Source organism: Miniopterus schreibersii, assembly GCF_964146895.1.
Source record: "Miniopterus schreibersii genome assembly, chromosome: 9".
NCBI classification, from domain to species: domain Eukaryota; kingdom Metazoa; phylum Chordata; class Mammalia; order Chiroptera; family Miniopteridae; genus Miniopterus; species Miniopterus schreibersii.
Genome location: NC_138118.1, coordinates 7250847 through 7265935, shown reverse-complemented (window position 1 = coordinate 7265935; position 15089 = coordinate 7250847). Strand labels below are relative to the sequence as shown.

The 15089-nt window shown below is 41.1% G+C and overlaps 1 protein-coding gene across 1 annotated transcript in view; it reads left to right on the top strand.

Annotated features, from left to right (window-relative positions):
* The window catches only part of LOC308562203 (maltase-glucoamylase-like), a 75283-nt gene that overhangs the window by 31603 nt on the left and 28591 nt on the right, over window positions 1-15089 (top strand). The window contains exons 14-24 of the mRNA XM_081148056.1: window positions 1160-1244; window positions 2587-2704; window positions 3993-4164; window positions 5462-5578; window positions 6086-6240; window positions 6997-7081; window positions 7901-7957; window positions 8463-8587; window positions 11835-11923; window positions 12582-12631; window positions 13054-13221. Of these exons, the coding sequence (XP_081004182.1) occupies window positions 1160-1244; window positions 2587-2704; window positions 3993-4164; window positions 5462-5578; window positions 6086-6240; window positions 6997-7081; window positions 7901-7957; window positions 8463-8587; window positions 11835-11923; window positions 12582-12631; window positions 13054-13221 (1221 nt within the window). The remainder of the gene's footprint in view (window positions 1-1159; window positions 1245-2586; window positions 2705-3992; window positions 4165-5461; window positions 5579-6085; window positions 6241-6996; window positions 7082-7900; window positions 7958-8462; window positions 8588-11834; window positions 11924-12581; window positions 12632-13053; window positions 13222-15089) is intronic.

The following is a 15089-nucleotide window of genomic DNA, read 5'->3' as shown; positions in this document are numbered from 1 at the left end:
GAAATACAAAGGTATGGATGGCCTTAGCTTTGGTCTTTAATGATGTATCCTTGCTCATGATGATCTTTCCTAAGTCTTACATTGCTGCCCTTTGAGTCTCAGCTTTCTTTTGATTTCTTGGCTGCAGTCTCCATTTGAATTGATGACTGAACTAAAGTGAACAAAATCTTTAACAAAGTCAGTGTCTTCATTGTCTGTGTTAAAGTTGTGTATTTCTTCTGTGGTCATGATTTTTAGCTTCTTGATGTTCAAAATCCCTGTCTTTCTATCAAATAACCTTACGAAAGCACATAGCTCAGGGTCAAAATCTGGTCATTAGAATTATAAGTAATCAGTTTTTTCCCCCGTCCAGCACTCCTTTTACAAATGAATGAGCTGACATAGAAATAGTTCATGTACTCCTCACATTGTCACAAGTAATACATTTTTCAGTTGCCAGTCCAGGGCCCTTGCATTTGGAGATATTGGACAATTTGATCTGAGCTAGAGTATCCAGGCACATGGCAAAGATGTGACTGCAGTAGGGACAATGTCTCATATATTGTCAAATGAAAAAAAATGCAAAGTAACAGATGTTCAGCAAAATTTAGGGAGCTCTAGAGTTGAATATTTTTTTTCCTGTTTATAAGAGAAATGTAGAGAGTTCAAACAATACAGAGAGCTAAAAAGATGAAAGCAAAACACTCTAAAATGATATCAACCAAAGACATATTTTAGTACATATCTTCTGGACTCCTCATTTGCACAGCTGTTGGCATGTGCTTGCTCTCTCACTCTTTCTGCTTTTGTATATGTTTTTATATATTTGTTTTTGTGTGTGTGGATTCATAGCTATATTTGGATATACAGAGAATGTACAAGCTGACATACATGGAATCATATAAATTGAAATATTTTTTCACCTAATGTGCTTGGAAAGTTTTCATTGTCAGTGATTATAGGCATCTATAGTTTTGAAGGGATTTTTAAGAACCGTCTCCGAGAAACCTTCAATGTATAGAGAAGATATGAATATCTATTCCTCTCCATGTACATAAGAACCTCTTTAAAAAATATATCTGGTATCATTTTTCTGATTCCTCAACAAAAGACACCATTAGTACAATATAAGTTGGTGTGTTATTTTTTTAGTTAATCTCTTTTGTTCTATGTTTTGTAGGATATGAATGAGATCTCCAACTTTGTTGATGGTTCAGTTTCAGGATGTTCGACAAGCAATCTAAATTATCCCCCATTCACTCCCAGTAAGTCTTGATGGTTTGTCTGATTAAAGTGGCAACGGTTATTTGATACTTTAATTTCATAAGGATAGATATGAACAACTTGGCAAGGGAGTTTGTATGTAAGAGCTCACATAGAAAAAATAATGTGGGAAATATAAAGAAAACTAAAAGAAAATCAGAGCACTCCATGCTATCCTAAAGGAGGCATCAATTCAAAAGGGGCTATCTAGTCCTTCTACCTATAGTCTGACCTGTTTCTAGGGGAAGGTCTAGAGAAGATGTGGTACAGAAATCAGAGGCTAGTCATTGGTCTGTGTTGCTCTAGAGGGTACCCCACAGGTCAGGACTCACCAGAGAGAGACCAGATAATGAGGCTTGGTCTTCAGATGAGGGTCATGGCTGGTGATATCACAAGTGTGAAGAACAGACCTGAACCATAGGATAAAAGGAAGCCAGAACCCATGGCTTGGGAGGTCACAGTCCAAGTCAGTGAATATGTTGTAAATGAGCTCTGATTGAACTTTGAACAGCACTATATCTCGGGTCTCGGGGTGTGACCTTGAAATCAGCATTTATTGGAGAGGCTTCCTGACAAATTGTGTCTTGATTAAGAAAGGAACAAGTTACTAGAATTATAGCATCTTACAAATACTTCCAATCTGGTGGGAAAATAAGAAATTGGAGCAGATGTGTCAAAGTCAAACGCTGAAGGAATTGGATGGAGGCTAAACAATCACACTTTATTTTTGTGTGTGAGAGGATCTGTTTATGTTTTAATAAGAGGGAAATATGATAGCCTAATTGTTTTAGAAGTATTAATCTGGCATTAATATGCAGTGTGGATTAGAAAAATCAATCGGTCAGAAGTCAATAAGCCATTAAGAAACTTTTGCAATAGTTAGGATCCAAAGGTCATTTGGATCTGAACCAGAGTGGTGCAATTAGAGATAAAAGAGTAGATGAATGAAAGAGAAATTGGGCAATCATGCTTTATAATATCAGGTCAATAGAGAGAAGGCTTGAGAAATTAATTTATACTATCATCCAGTATTTATATTTTTGAACTACTTAACTTAGCTGAGTTCGAAGAATTCAGGTTGAATCTCAAGTCTTCCTGGATCCTCTTGCTTCCAAATGCCCTCCTCTAGTCACATGAGCCCCCGAGTGGGAGGATGGGTATGGGCCAGCACAATTGCTTTATACATCAGAGTAACAACCCCTCACGTATGGCCTTCTGAGAGTGAGGAAGCTGTGTGGTCATTTACAGGATGGCCACAATAACTGCTTGTCCAGGGATCGCCATGTCAGCTTCTGTGACAGTCGAGGTGCAGGCGCTCACTCTCTGACCCCTCTCTGGTCCCAGGAGTCCTGGATGGGTACCTGTTCTGCAAGACTCTCTGCATGGATGCCACGCAGCACTGGGGCAAGCAGTACGATGTCCACAACCTGTATGGCTACTCCATGGCGATTGCCACGGCAGAGTAAGGCCACCGTTGCATGGACTTCCTACGTGTCACACTCTTGATCTTGCTAGATGCCAGGTGCCAGCGTGTTACTTTTAAGAACTTCGCCAGATGAGGATGGTTATTATTGCTGAATGAATGAAGAAACTACGTAGCACATAGGGAAGAAGGAATCCAATAAATATTTATGGAATGTGTGTAAGGGAAGAATGAATAAATAAATGAATAAATGGAAGGTCAGAAGAAAGAAAGAGAAGTAACCTGACCCAGGTCAAACAGCTAATAAATTGCAAAAGCAAAATTTAAGCCCATTTCTGCATGAGTCCTAGGCCCATGTATTTTCCTCTGCATGAGTCCTAGGCCCATGTATTTTCCTCTCTGTCACACTGTACTGACTGGAGGATGGATGGTTAAGTAATTCAGACTTCATGTGCTTTAGGGTTTTATACGCTGGCTCAGCATCCTTCTACTGTGCTGTGTCTGCCTTTGTGTGTGGACTCAAATTCTATAGTGAGGAAAAGGTATTGAAAATTTATTCTATTTACTGCAACTCTGACAGAAGGAGGCCAGAGCAAAACCACATTCATTCATTAGCACAGTAATGGTGTAATTTTAGTGTTCTTGAAAGTTGTTGAAAAAATTATAAAGCAAATGTTTTTAAGAATATAATAGACTTCTTATTTTAAAAATATGGATGATATATATTTGTATTTACTTATAAAATTACCCACATAGATACATGATTTTAAAATGTTATTTCTTATTACAAAATTGTGACCAAAGTATTTCTATTTAAAAGAATTTAAGTTCCAAGAGGGGGTTCCTAAGTTCATTTTTGTGTATGTTTAAAATCACACCATGTGAAAGACCAATGTTCAGGATGGAGCAAAAGTAGGTCTACAGTTGTCTATATGAAAAATAATACAATAATTAATAAATAATAATACAAGAATAAACTGTGTTTTGCGTATTCACAACTGTAAACCTTCTTTTGCTCACCTGCATATATACAGCCATGTAAAGTTAAATTTTGCCTTTGTTTCTTAAAAATTATATATCTCTAGTTACTAGCCTTTTCAAGTCCACTTTGAAATTATGGAATTATTGATGCACATAAAAATCCTTAAAACAAAACAAAACATAAATACCCTTAATAGTGCAGTCTGCTCCCATCAGCAACTCTAACCCTGCTGGCGGAGAACTAGAAGGGGCGAATGGGGTGTTGGCTTCTGAGATCCTTGGTGTACGTTGCTGGGCTGAGACACACTAAGGCCACACATTGTTTCCTGGGTCTTTCCCTTTCTAGAGCTGTCAAGACCGTGTTTCCTAATAAGAGGAGCTTCATTATAACCCGTTCCACCTTTGCGGGGTCTGGCAAGTTTGCAGCCCACTGGTTAGGAGACAACGCAGCCACCTGGGATGACCTTCGATGGTCCATCCCTGGCATGCTCGAGTTCAACCTTTTTGGAATCCCAATGGTGAGTCCACATTCCCAGCTCTCTTACAAACCTCAATTCCCAGAAAGTCTCATCCTAGAAAGTTTCAAATCATAAGTTTCCCCTCTCCTATCCTCCATGGCCTAGGGGTTTCATGTCTTGAAAGTATGAGCTTCATCTGCATCAGCATGGCTCTGATGCCACATTCTTCCTTGTATTGCCTGATAAAGACAGAAAATTCACCCTTGAAGTGATATCATTGGAATGTTTCTTTCCATTAAAGTATAACATACATGCAAAAGAGAGCACATATCCTTAAGGATACAGTTGATGAATTTCACAGATTGAATACATCCATGTGTACAGAACCCAGATGAGGAAACATAACATTACCAGCACCCTAGAGGTGGTGTTGGCATCTTTTAGTTAAATTCAACAGATGTCTTTATTGAGCTCCTACAATGTGCATGGTACTGAGTTAGGTATGCATGGTGAGGGTGGAGAAAACCATATAGTAACATAGACGCCTTTTCTTTCCCCAAAGAGTTTATAATTTAGTAAGAAGAGACATATATAAACAAACAGTTAAACAAGCTGGGGTAAATGTGCCAACAGGGACATTCAACTGTTAAGGAAGATCCTGAGAAAGGGACTTATTAATTGTGACAAGATTACAAGGGACAAAGGAGGTCAGGGGAGGGGGTCAAGAGAAACTTCATGGAAAAGATAGCGCTTGAGTTTAACCTTGAAAAGAAGGTATATTTTATCTGACTCATGGGGGGAGGCGGTTTTAATATTGAGAAATAAATGTGAGCAATAGCAGTAAGCGGGAGACCTTGATGGATCTGTGAGGGTTGGTGAGCAGGACTGGAATGGGAAGTGATGCTGGAAAGGTAGGTTGGAGCCCGGCTTTGAGGGGCTAATAGAATTAGCTGCAAGGAGATCCTGGACATCTTTGAACAGGTGAGTGACAGCGTCAGATTTAAGCTTTGGAAAAGTAATTCTGATAATAGTGTGGTCAAAATAATAGTACCAGAAGTATTTCTAGTAACTATTTATCAAAAAGCTATTGTGTATCAAGTGTTTTACTTACATTACTTCATTTAGTAAAACCCTCTGTAGCTAATTAGTACCTACTTTAACAAAGTGGGAAACTGAGGCACAGGAGAGTTAAGTAAGTTACTCAAAGTCACCCGGCAATAGAATGGACGCAGGATATAACCCGATTCCATCACGCTGTATTAGCCTTGTCAGTAAGAGGTTAACCAAGCTCAGCTGGGAGGTCCCTGGTAGAAAGCAAAGTGGGGTGTACTCCTGAGCAGTCTGTGTGTCCTTCCAGGTGGGTGCTGACATATGTGGCTTTGCGCTGGATGCCCCCGAGGAGCTCTGCAGGCGGTGGCAGCAGCTGGGAGCATTTTACCCATTTGCCAGGAATCACAATGGCCAAGGCTACAAGGTAAGTCTCTCAGGACCAACATAAATTTGGCATACGTTAGGAGATAGGGTGATTTGGCAGACATTAGGACCACATCTATGGGCATCTGAGGAATATGCTGAGCCGTTCTCCCACCGGGTGCTCAGTCAGGCTCATGTGAGCCACTGTGGCCAAGGAAATGGCGAGTCGGTGAAGGTTTCTCTCCTCCCTCTGTACACTTGATCTCCATTGCTGATTCTGTAATGAGCATCAGATGAGAAGTGCTTCAAAATTACTGAACTGGCCGTCTCCCGAGAGAGCACTCCTGAGCAGCGGGTGAAGGGGGCTGAGCTGCCAGGTAAACGGCCACTTACTTGGTGAAATGATCTCCCTTTGCCCATCTGTACTGATCAGAGGCCAAGTTTTCAACCTACGCCCCAGATCATTCGGGCAGGAAACTCTCGGTGGTGACGAATGAGGTCTGGAATTCTCCAGCTGCTTCTGTTACTCACGGCCAGATCACATGTGCAATGTCGTCTTTCCTTCCAGCCCCAGGACCCTGCCTCCTTTGGAGCCAACTCTCTGCTGTTGAATTCGTCCAGGCACTACCTTACCATCCGCTACACTCTACTGCCCTATCTCTACACGCTCCTCTACCGCGCGCACAGATGGGGGGACACGGTGGCCAGGCCCCTTCTGCATGAGTGAGTCCACCTCACCCAGAGGACTTTTGTTAATGCAGCTGGGTGACATTGACTAAATCATCAAATATAGGAGTGAAAATGGAAACAATTCAAAGTTATTTATATAATGGAAAACCCAGTTAGTGTTTGCAAGGCTATTGTTGCCTAGGGGTATATTTAAGTATTTGTGGTCTGTTCTGTTTTGGGAAGGAAACTAGACTAAATGTCATGGGACTGGAGTCTTTGTACTGTGACAAACCAACTCTATCTTAGACACATCATTTTAGTTCTTTTATCCGTTTAGTTTCTTTAATATCAATTTAAAGGACTTGGTAGCTTAAACTTGATGGTCTCTTTTGTAATGCATTATATTCAGGCTCTGGGACTTAAGAGGCTTTCCCTGTCAAAATACAGTTAATGTCCTTATGTGTCTGACATTTTAGGCCCTCAGGCACATATCTGCTCTATTTATATATTCAGGATTTTGGATATGTTTTTGCCGTCTTTTGCAATTCTTTGTTATAAGGTGGGTAACCCAGAAGAGAAAAGATGTTGGAACAGGAACTTCTGTCCAAGCCGGGGAAGAACAGGAGAGCACATGGGCTGGGGAGAGAGGGTCTCTCTGCAGGAGTGGGGGCGTGGGAGTTGAATAGGTGTCATAGAATAATTTGGGGAGGGTGGGCCCTGGCAGGGAGCCTGTGTGTTTTGGACACTCTGAGGCGGGACCTTCCAGGAAGCATTGGCCCTCATCTCAGCGAACGTCTCTCCAATCTCCAGGTTCTACGGGGACAGCAGCACATGGGATGTGCACCGACAGTTTCTGTGGGGGCCGGGTCTCCTCATCACTCCAGTTCTGGAAGAGGTGAGTGTCCCATGGAGACACACTGGTGGTCTCTGCTTCCGTTCCTACCGCCCTCTCCTTGGAACCATTTCTCTTTATTCCAGACCCATTTTCAACATCTTCAGTGAGTCTCGAGATGATGTTCTGGGGGTTGGGGAAGGTGGATATCTGATACTGGCACATTTTTTTTCTCTAGAAGTCTTTTTTCTTGACCAAGTTCCCAGCCAGGGTAGAAGCAGCTACTGGTGACTCTGGGTTTAAGAATGGTCCTATTTGTTGTCAGATCCTCAGAGCAGATCATTACTTGCTTCGTGACCCAGCATCACTCTAAAATCAGGCCGAGCAGGGTGTGCTTGGTGCCTGTGCCCCTTAGTACCAGTGTGATCTGGGTACGAGACTTCATGCTAGTGCCTCCGCTGTACAGGGGAGATAATAGTCATCCCATCCCTGGGGACTGTTGTGGAGTGTGAATGAGAGATGGTCACTATCCAGCTGGAATTCTCATCACAGCAGGCTTCAATATTGTCATTGTTCCTAATGTGGTTCCATTTAGGGCTTTTTTTTTTTGGTTGCCAAGTTATTGCCTTTTAGTCCTATTAGAAGAAAGGCATGATTTGATAACAGGGCCGAGAAAAGTCATTTACATGCTCTCTATTTTTTTAAGAGAAATACCTCCTCCTTATATATATTTATATTTTAAATGATTTTTTTCTTTTTTATTGCAGTTATTGGGGTGCACTCTCAGTATATGGTTAAGAAGTTCCGTAGGGAATGCTGGGTATTTAATTGATCCCTTTCAGAGGCTGGGCCATGAAGAGCAATATTTTGTTTTAATTTCAGGGTGCAGAAAAAGTGACGGCCTATATGCCTGATGCCGTCTGGTACGATTATGAGACTGTAAGTAGCATTGACTTTTCTTAAACTCTTCAGGGCCACAGCGGCTGCTGTGTAGACAAGAAAAACCGAGTGTTTCTGTAGTGTGTTCTGTAAGTTCAGCCAGGTTGATGGCATGTGCCCAAGCCACTTAACATCAGTAAGGGTGAAATCCAGAAAACATACTTTCATATACTTTATTCATCAGTAAGATACAGACTCAAGCAGAATGTCTCATGGGCAAGTACTGGAAGGGCCAATGGGCAATGTGAGCTTGGTCATGACTTAGAACTGTCAGTTCATAGAATATATATCAAAGAGCCTCAGTGTGGCATGCACGTGCTCCCAACCCCAACTGGTGACAAAACCTGTTATTCTTGATATCTTTCCCATCTCTTGTTTGATTGCCTGACTAGGCAGTGGTTCAGCTAGGTGGTAAAAGAGAGTCACAGATGACTCAGGTCGGGCATGAGAGCTGGAGGTGAATGTCCTGCCAGGCCAATGCGATCCATTTGTCTTCATGCTTCAGGGGGGCCGAGTGAGATGGAGGAAGCAGAAAGTGGAAATGCAACTTCCTGGGGACAAAATTGGACTTCACCTGAGAGGAGGCTACATCTTCCCCACCCAACAGCCAGCCACAACCACTGTGGCCAGGTACAGCATGGCTGGAGCGTTCCTTTAAGGGGCAGGCTGACAAAGCTGGTCATTTCTGTTCCCATCTGTCCCCCTTGTAGAAGATGCTGACGCATCATGTGGAGAGTAGAGACTGGGGAGGAAGACGCTCTGGGGGGTGTGTGTGTGTATTTGTTGGTGTATGTGTGTGTGATAGGGCATTAAACTCTGCCTTTTCTGAGGAAGCTTTGATTGAGAGCTGCATTCATATAGACTTTGAAAGACTTTAAGACCTGTTCTTCTTAACCCCCCTGAATTTCTCCTCAAAACACACTAATTCCAGGGTGGTCAACATCCTCGATTTTACTGGAACCAATTTCATTTTAGCACCGAAAAGTCTCATGACTTGGAAAACCTCTCAATTCAGGCAAAATGGGGTCTGTTGATGACCTTCCCTGCCCTAGCCCGGCCATCCATCCGTCATGCTGTGTTTTTGACTCACTCACTCTGATTTCTAGGGGGTGGTGAAGGGTACACTTTCTATTCCCTTATGATCTCAATTTCCCTCTTCTTTCTTCCCACTGAGGCATTTCTTTCTCGTGATGCAAAATGGGGCTCAAATATTACTCCTTGTGTACTTTAGATCACCTTCATCTCACTGATTTCTCTTATGATTCTTTGATTCTAAAGTTAGGGACTCCATCTGTACTAAGGAGGCTCACATTTATAGTTGTGTCTCTACAAATATTAGCTTATTTGTTTTTAACACACTGGAAGTTCTTTGGAGGTTAGAATCCTGTCTTTTCTTTGGCACCTCCCTTATTTGTCTTAAGTTTTTGAATTTAGACTTTTTATGATAGTGATGGAAAATACTTCTAGATCCAAAACCAGCTGTTTTCTTTTTCTCTAATTGACCAGCTTCATGCTGTTTTGCATACTGATACCAAAATTATTTTTCCAAAATGAAGATGTCAACCTGTTGCTCCCCTGCTTAGAGCAAACGCTTTCATTAGTAGGTCATTCAAGGCCAGTGACAATCTGGTTCCAAGTTACTTAATAATTATATCTCTGGACACACATTAACACATACCTGTAGACCACCATGCCCAAAATCTTGCTATTGCCCAAACATCTTCTGTTTTCCTGCTTTTGGGCTTCAGCACTTATCTCCCTTTCCAACATTCTCTGCCTGGTGTGTTCTTTTTAAAAAAATTAAATTTAGTGAGGTGACATTGGTTAATAAAATTATATAGGTTTCAAGCGTACATTTCTATGATACATCATATGTATATTGCATTGTGTGCCCACCACCCAGTCAAATCTCCTTCCGTCACCGTATATTTGGCTGACTTTACCCTTCACTACCCCCACCCCCTTCCCTCTGGTAACCACCATACTGTTGCGTGTGTCTATGAGTTTTTGTTTGTTTGTCTTGTGTGTTCATTTGTTGCTTTCAGTTTTATATCCCACATATGAGTTCTTGACTTTTTCTGTCTTTTTCTGTCTTCTGACTTTTTCTTTAGCTTAGCATGATATTCTCAAGATCCCAACATTCTTTGCTTGTTGTTTTTAATAATCCTTCAAATTAACTTCAGATTTCTTCTGCAGGAAATGTATCCCAACTCTTCTAGCAGAGGGAGTGCTGTCACTTCCAACTTCCTGGTCATATTTTATACTCTTTTGCTGTTTAGCTGATTTTTTTTTCTTTCCTCCTTAATATTATTAAGTATGTCAATCATAGTCATTTTATTCTTTGTACCTGAAAATTCTATTATTTAAAGTCCTTAGTGGACTCTAAATCAATAGTTGTTTTTGCTAACTTTCTTTTATACTGGCTTATCACTTTGTGTGTTCAGTAGTTTCTGTTTTTCAAATGTGTGATCTTAAAGATCCAAATGTGGGTCTCACTCCTACCGAGATCATTTGCCTTCTCTTTGATGGCAAACCAGGACTGCTGTCAACTAGGGATCACATTAGCTCCCTGCAGGGACCATGTGTTATATTTTATGTAGGACCAAGTAGCATTTTAGTGGGTGGGTCCTTCAGAATGTGTGATGTCTTCCAGAATATCTAGTCCACCATACTCCTAGAAGTGTCATTCTGGACTCCTATAAATATTTTAACTTTTGTGTCACTCTTTACTTTCCCCTTTCTGATTATTTGGTGAGTATATTTAATCTTACAACATTTAAGGTCATCAGTGGAGTGTGATCCATTCATCTTTGTATCTCTTAGACTTTCTAGCAAATGGAAACTACTCAATGCATGTGTTAGATGAAAGCAGATGATTTTGTGGATAGTGGAACCTGACTTGCATAGGGTGGAATGGAAGGCTCTACTGGGACAGAATAGAATAGAGACTGTGAGGTCAGTGAGGGTTGTAGCATGAGCAGAAAATTGGGAGGTAGACTAAAGGCGTGTTGACGCTAGCAAAGATCCCAATGGAAATTGCTTCTTCTTTCCTCCTCTTTCTCTATGCCCATCTATTGCACCAACTTTTTGAGTAGTGTTTTGTGTTTCTTATTTGTAACTATAAAGCAGATGATTAGAACGTTTGACTTTTCTCTCAAAACAAACTAATAATAAAAAATAAAATTTGGAGCCAGGCGGATGTGGCTCAACAGTTGAGCTACGACCTAGGATCCAGGCAATCGGGGTTTGATTCCCAGTCAGGGCACATGCCCGGGTTGCGGGCTTGATCCCCAGTTGGGGGTGTACAGGAGGCAGCCGATCAATGACTCTCTCTTCATTGATGTTTCTATCTCTCTCTCTCCCTCTCCTTTCCTCTCTCTGAAATCAATAAAGATATATTTTTAAAAAATAATAAAATTTGGAAAAGTGCCATTGTATTTTATTGCTTTCTGAGTCAAAATGGTTTTCTGGAAGGGAAAAAAAATTGTCCCCTAGCCACAGTTAATACATCTTCTGCATGTATCATATCTAAAATGACTAGCCTGAACCAATTATTGTCTAGGGTTTCTCTGTCTTCTAATAGTCTATATTCTAAATAATAGTTGCATCAACAGCTTTTATTGTAGCTACTGTGTGATTCGGGTACTACAGTTCTTGCCTCCTACATAGACGTCTATTGCTAATGTTTGGGGTATTTCTATTACTGATTCTAGAGAGAGATGCAACTGTTGATTTTGCCTTTGTGCCCAAAGAAAAGCACAGCTGCCTGCTGCTAGGATCCCTTTTCATCTGAAATCTGATAGAATCAACCCCAGCTCATTTGACAAAATTCTTTGACTTTTAAGTCTGTCACTTACATAAATCTCTTCTTCTACAGTCGAAAGAATCCTCTTGGTCTTATCATTGCACTAGATGACAACAAAGAAGCAAAAGGGGAACTTTTCTGGGATGATGGGGAAACGAAAGGTGAGCACTGTTGTGACAATGTTGCCTTTTCTGAAACTACATCTCTGAGTTACTCCTGCTGCTCATTCAGCTGGGGGAGAAATCTCACCAGGCTCAGGAGCATTCATCACTTGAGAGAAGAGTTTTGTTTTTTAGTAGCACTGTTCATGGGCAGTGGAGATGGACTGCTGATGGAAGAAAAACATATTTCTACTTCTTAGAATTCTCCCATCGGCCAGCAATATTCATAGGCTCTCATTTTATTGTCAACGAGTATCTGAAAGAGAGATTTTCAAGACCATCCCTGCCATTCAATATAGACATCTTCCCCCAAAATACTAATGAACAGATGTTGATGCTATGAAATACATATCCAGTGAGGCAGTGAGAATCTAGTTATGTGTCTATATTTAGCTTCTTAGCGCATTTTTCTGTCTCCAGTATACTAACAACTCTTGTGGCTCAAGTTTAGGAAGTAGATTCACTTGAGGCGTATGCCTTGGAAGCACATGGAAGGGAACATTTTCAAGATTAAAGAAGAAAGAAAGAGGGAAAACAGTGGCCTGACCTGGAAGACTCTGTCTATAATCTTGTCATTCTCATGTTGTAGCTTCAAAGGCAGCCAGGGTAAAATCTGTTCTTCTGTGGTGAGTCTGATATATCTTTCTCTCACTTTCAGATACTGTGGCCAATAACACTTACATCTTATGTGAGTTTTCCATCACCCAAGTGAGTAGTACATTTTTGTGAATCTTAGGTGTGGGCTTTTGTCCGACCATGAGGCTCATGTGTGTTTGTGTATGTGTGTAATTATATTTGTAGCTTCATATGCATGTGTGGGTATAGGTGAGCACATTCTCCCAATAATTGAATCAACCATGTTAGTAAAAAGGTGACAATTAAATGGATAAATCAAAACAGTCAGTTCTTTAAATACAGTTTTTAAAAAATCTCTTCTCTCTCTCTCTTTCTCTCTTTCTGCTTGGTGGTTGGGGGGGAGGTATCAAAATAAGTTTGTACTAGTTAAGCACACAGTAGTAGAGAGAGCTAAGAGGCATTCAGACCAATTTGGGGTATCTGGTCTAGGATGGAATATTTGAGCGACTTGAGAATCTGTGTGTTATAGTTATTTGTGCTTAATTGTTTTGCAGAACCGCTTGGATGTGAAGATTTTACAGTCAACCTACAAAGACCCCAATAATTTAGTTTTTAAAGAGATTAAAATCCTTGGGACCCAGGAACCTAGCAACGTTATAGTGAAACAGAATGGTGTCCAAAGTCAAGTTTCTCCTAATGTCACTTACGATTCTAACCTACAGGTAAAAATCCATTTGGTTGAGAGGATTTAATCAAGAATTCTTCACAGCTCATGGTGTCCCTTTTTACCAAGGTTGCATGGGTCCCAGACGACTGATGTACACTTTGAGGCCTGGGGTGGGAAGCCGGAGGGTTTGGAGAGGAAAAGAAATGAGCAGTGGGCCAGAACTAGAATGAATGGGGAGCTGCTGAGAAGCTGGGATGAGGCCAAGGAGTCTTTTCATCCTAATTCCCCTGTTGGCCCCTCAGTCTTCTGTTCCCTTTGACTGGGAAGGAAGAAGAACAAAGCTAGGAGTGCAGGGAGCAGGGTTAGAGGAAAAGTAGATCTGAAAGCTGCTGGTTGATGCTAGAAAGGTAAAGATGGGAGGGCGAGTCCCGCTAATGAAAATTCTGCGGTGAGGTTTTTTGTTTGTTTTTTTACTATACTGAGATATATAGGTTCCCACTCCGACGCATACACTTTGAGGAAATATATTAAGTCAAAGAATTTGACAAGCCTAGCTAATTAATGACTACTTATTTGGTTAGATGATAACAATAAAATGATTTTTCATCAGTTGCGATAAGACCTAATGCTCCTGAACAGGTTTGTAGTCAGCTCTTCTGGTATTTTAGCACTGAGGGACCCTTTCCTCAAATACTATGAGGGACTCTTTCCTCCAATACTCCTTCCTACAGGTATGATTGGGGACTGGGAGCTGTGGGTCAGCATGGTTTCTGAGGGACCTTCCAAATTTGGAGGAAATAAGTAAATTTAGTCTTCTACTATAATGATCTACCAATGATGTTTGACGTTTTGTCTTGACAGCATCCATTGAGGATGCATACATCATCATGTTAGAAGTAAAATATTATATTTTTGTTTGTGGGTACAGCAAAGTGCAAGAGATGCACAGATGAAAACAAACTCAATGTGGATGGTGGGGAGACATAATTTATACACGTGAAATTACTGGGAAGGGAACAGGCAACCCAACCATCATATAGGAAGTGTTAACTTATATTATGCTAATTTCGTGTTCAAAGCTTAATGGAGTAGTTGAGCAAAGCCCTCGCAGAGAGCAGGGCTGGAGCTGGACTTTGAAAGACGATGCATCAGCTAGAGATTCGTTTGGCTGCAAGCGGCAGGAGACTCAGCCGAATGGTAGTTTAAACAAGTTGAGATTTTTTTCCCTTGTGCAATAAGAAGTTTAGAAAGAGGTCAGTTACTGGCATTGGTTCAGTGGTTCGAGGTTGTCAGGGTTGAGGGTTTTTTCTCCTCTTGTGATTGGAAGTGCCTCCTGCTTCATCCCAGTCACTGTGGCCTTGTTTTAGTACACCCCCCCAAAAAAGAGGAAGCAAGCAGGCCCCTAAATCAAGAAAGAAACAGTTGGCTTGAAATGTACCTATTTATAACCACAGCTGTGTTATGTGGATTAAAAATTTAATTCTTAAGTGGGAACTTTAGTATTCTAAACTGAAATAGTGAGTAAGAAGATAACTTTTATGCAGGGCAGGCAGCTGGCAGTATATTCCACAGGTGGGCACCATTTCCCTAGAAAGGGCATTTGCCTGGATAAAGCATTCAAGGTTGAGATATCAGAATAAGCCAATCTAAGGACAGCCTTGTATTAGTAACAGATGAGCCTTTCATTAGTCTGTGAATATTGTATAATTAGAATAGGTAGGATTCACTTTTAGAAGGGGATCGGTTTGGACAGGTAACTTACGGTCAGATTTTGGAAGGTCTTAGTGCCAAAATGACAGGGATCTGACCTAATTTCAAAGGGTCTCCTGTTGATCCTCAAATCAAGGCTGTGCTGTTGTAAGAAAGTGGTTGCGGAGAGGGGTAGGATTCATAGCACAGAGGAGCACGATGAATTTAGACTGG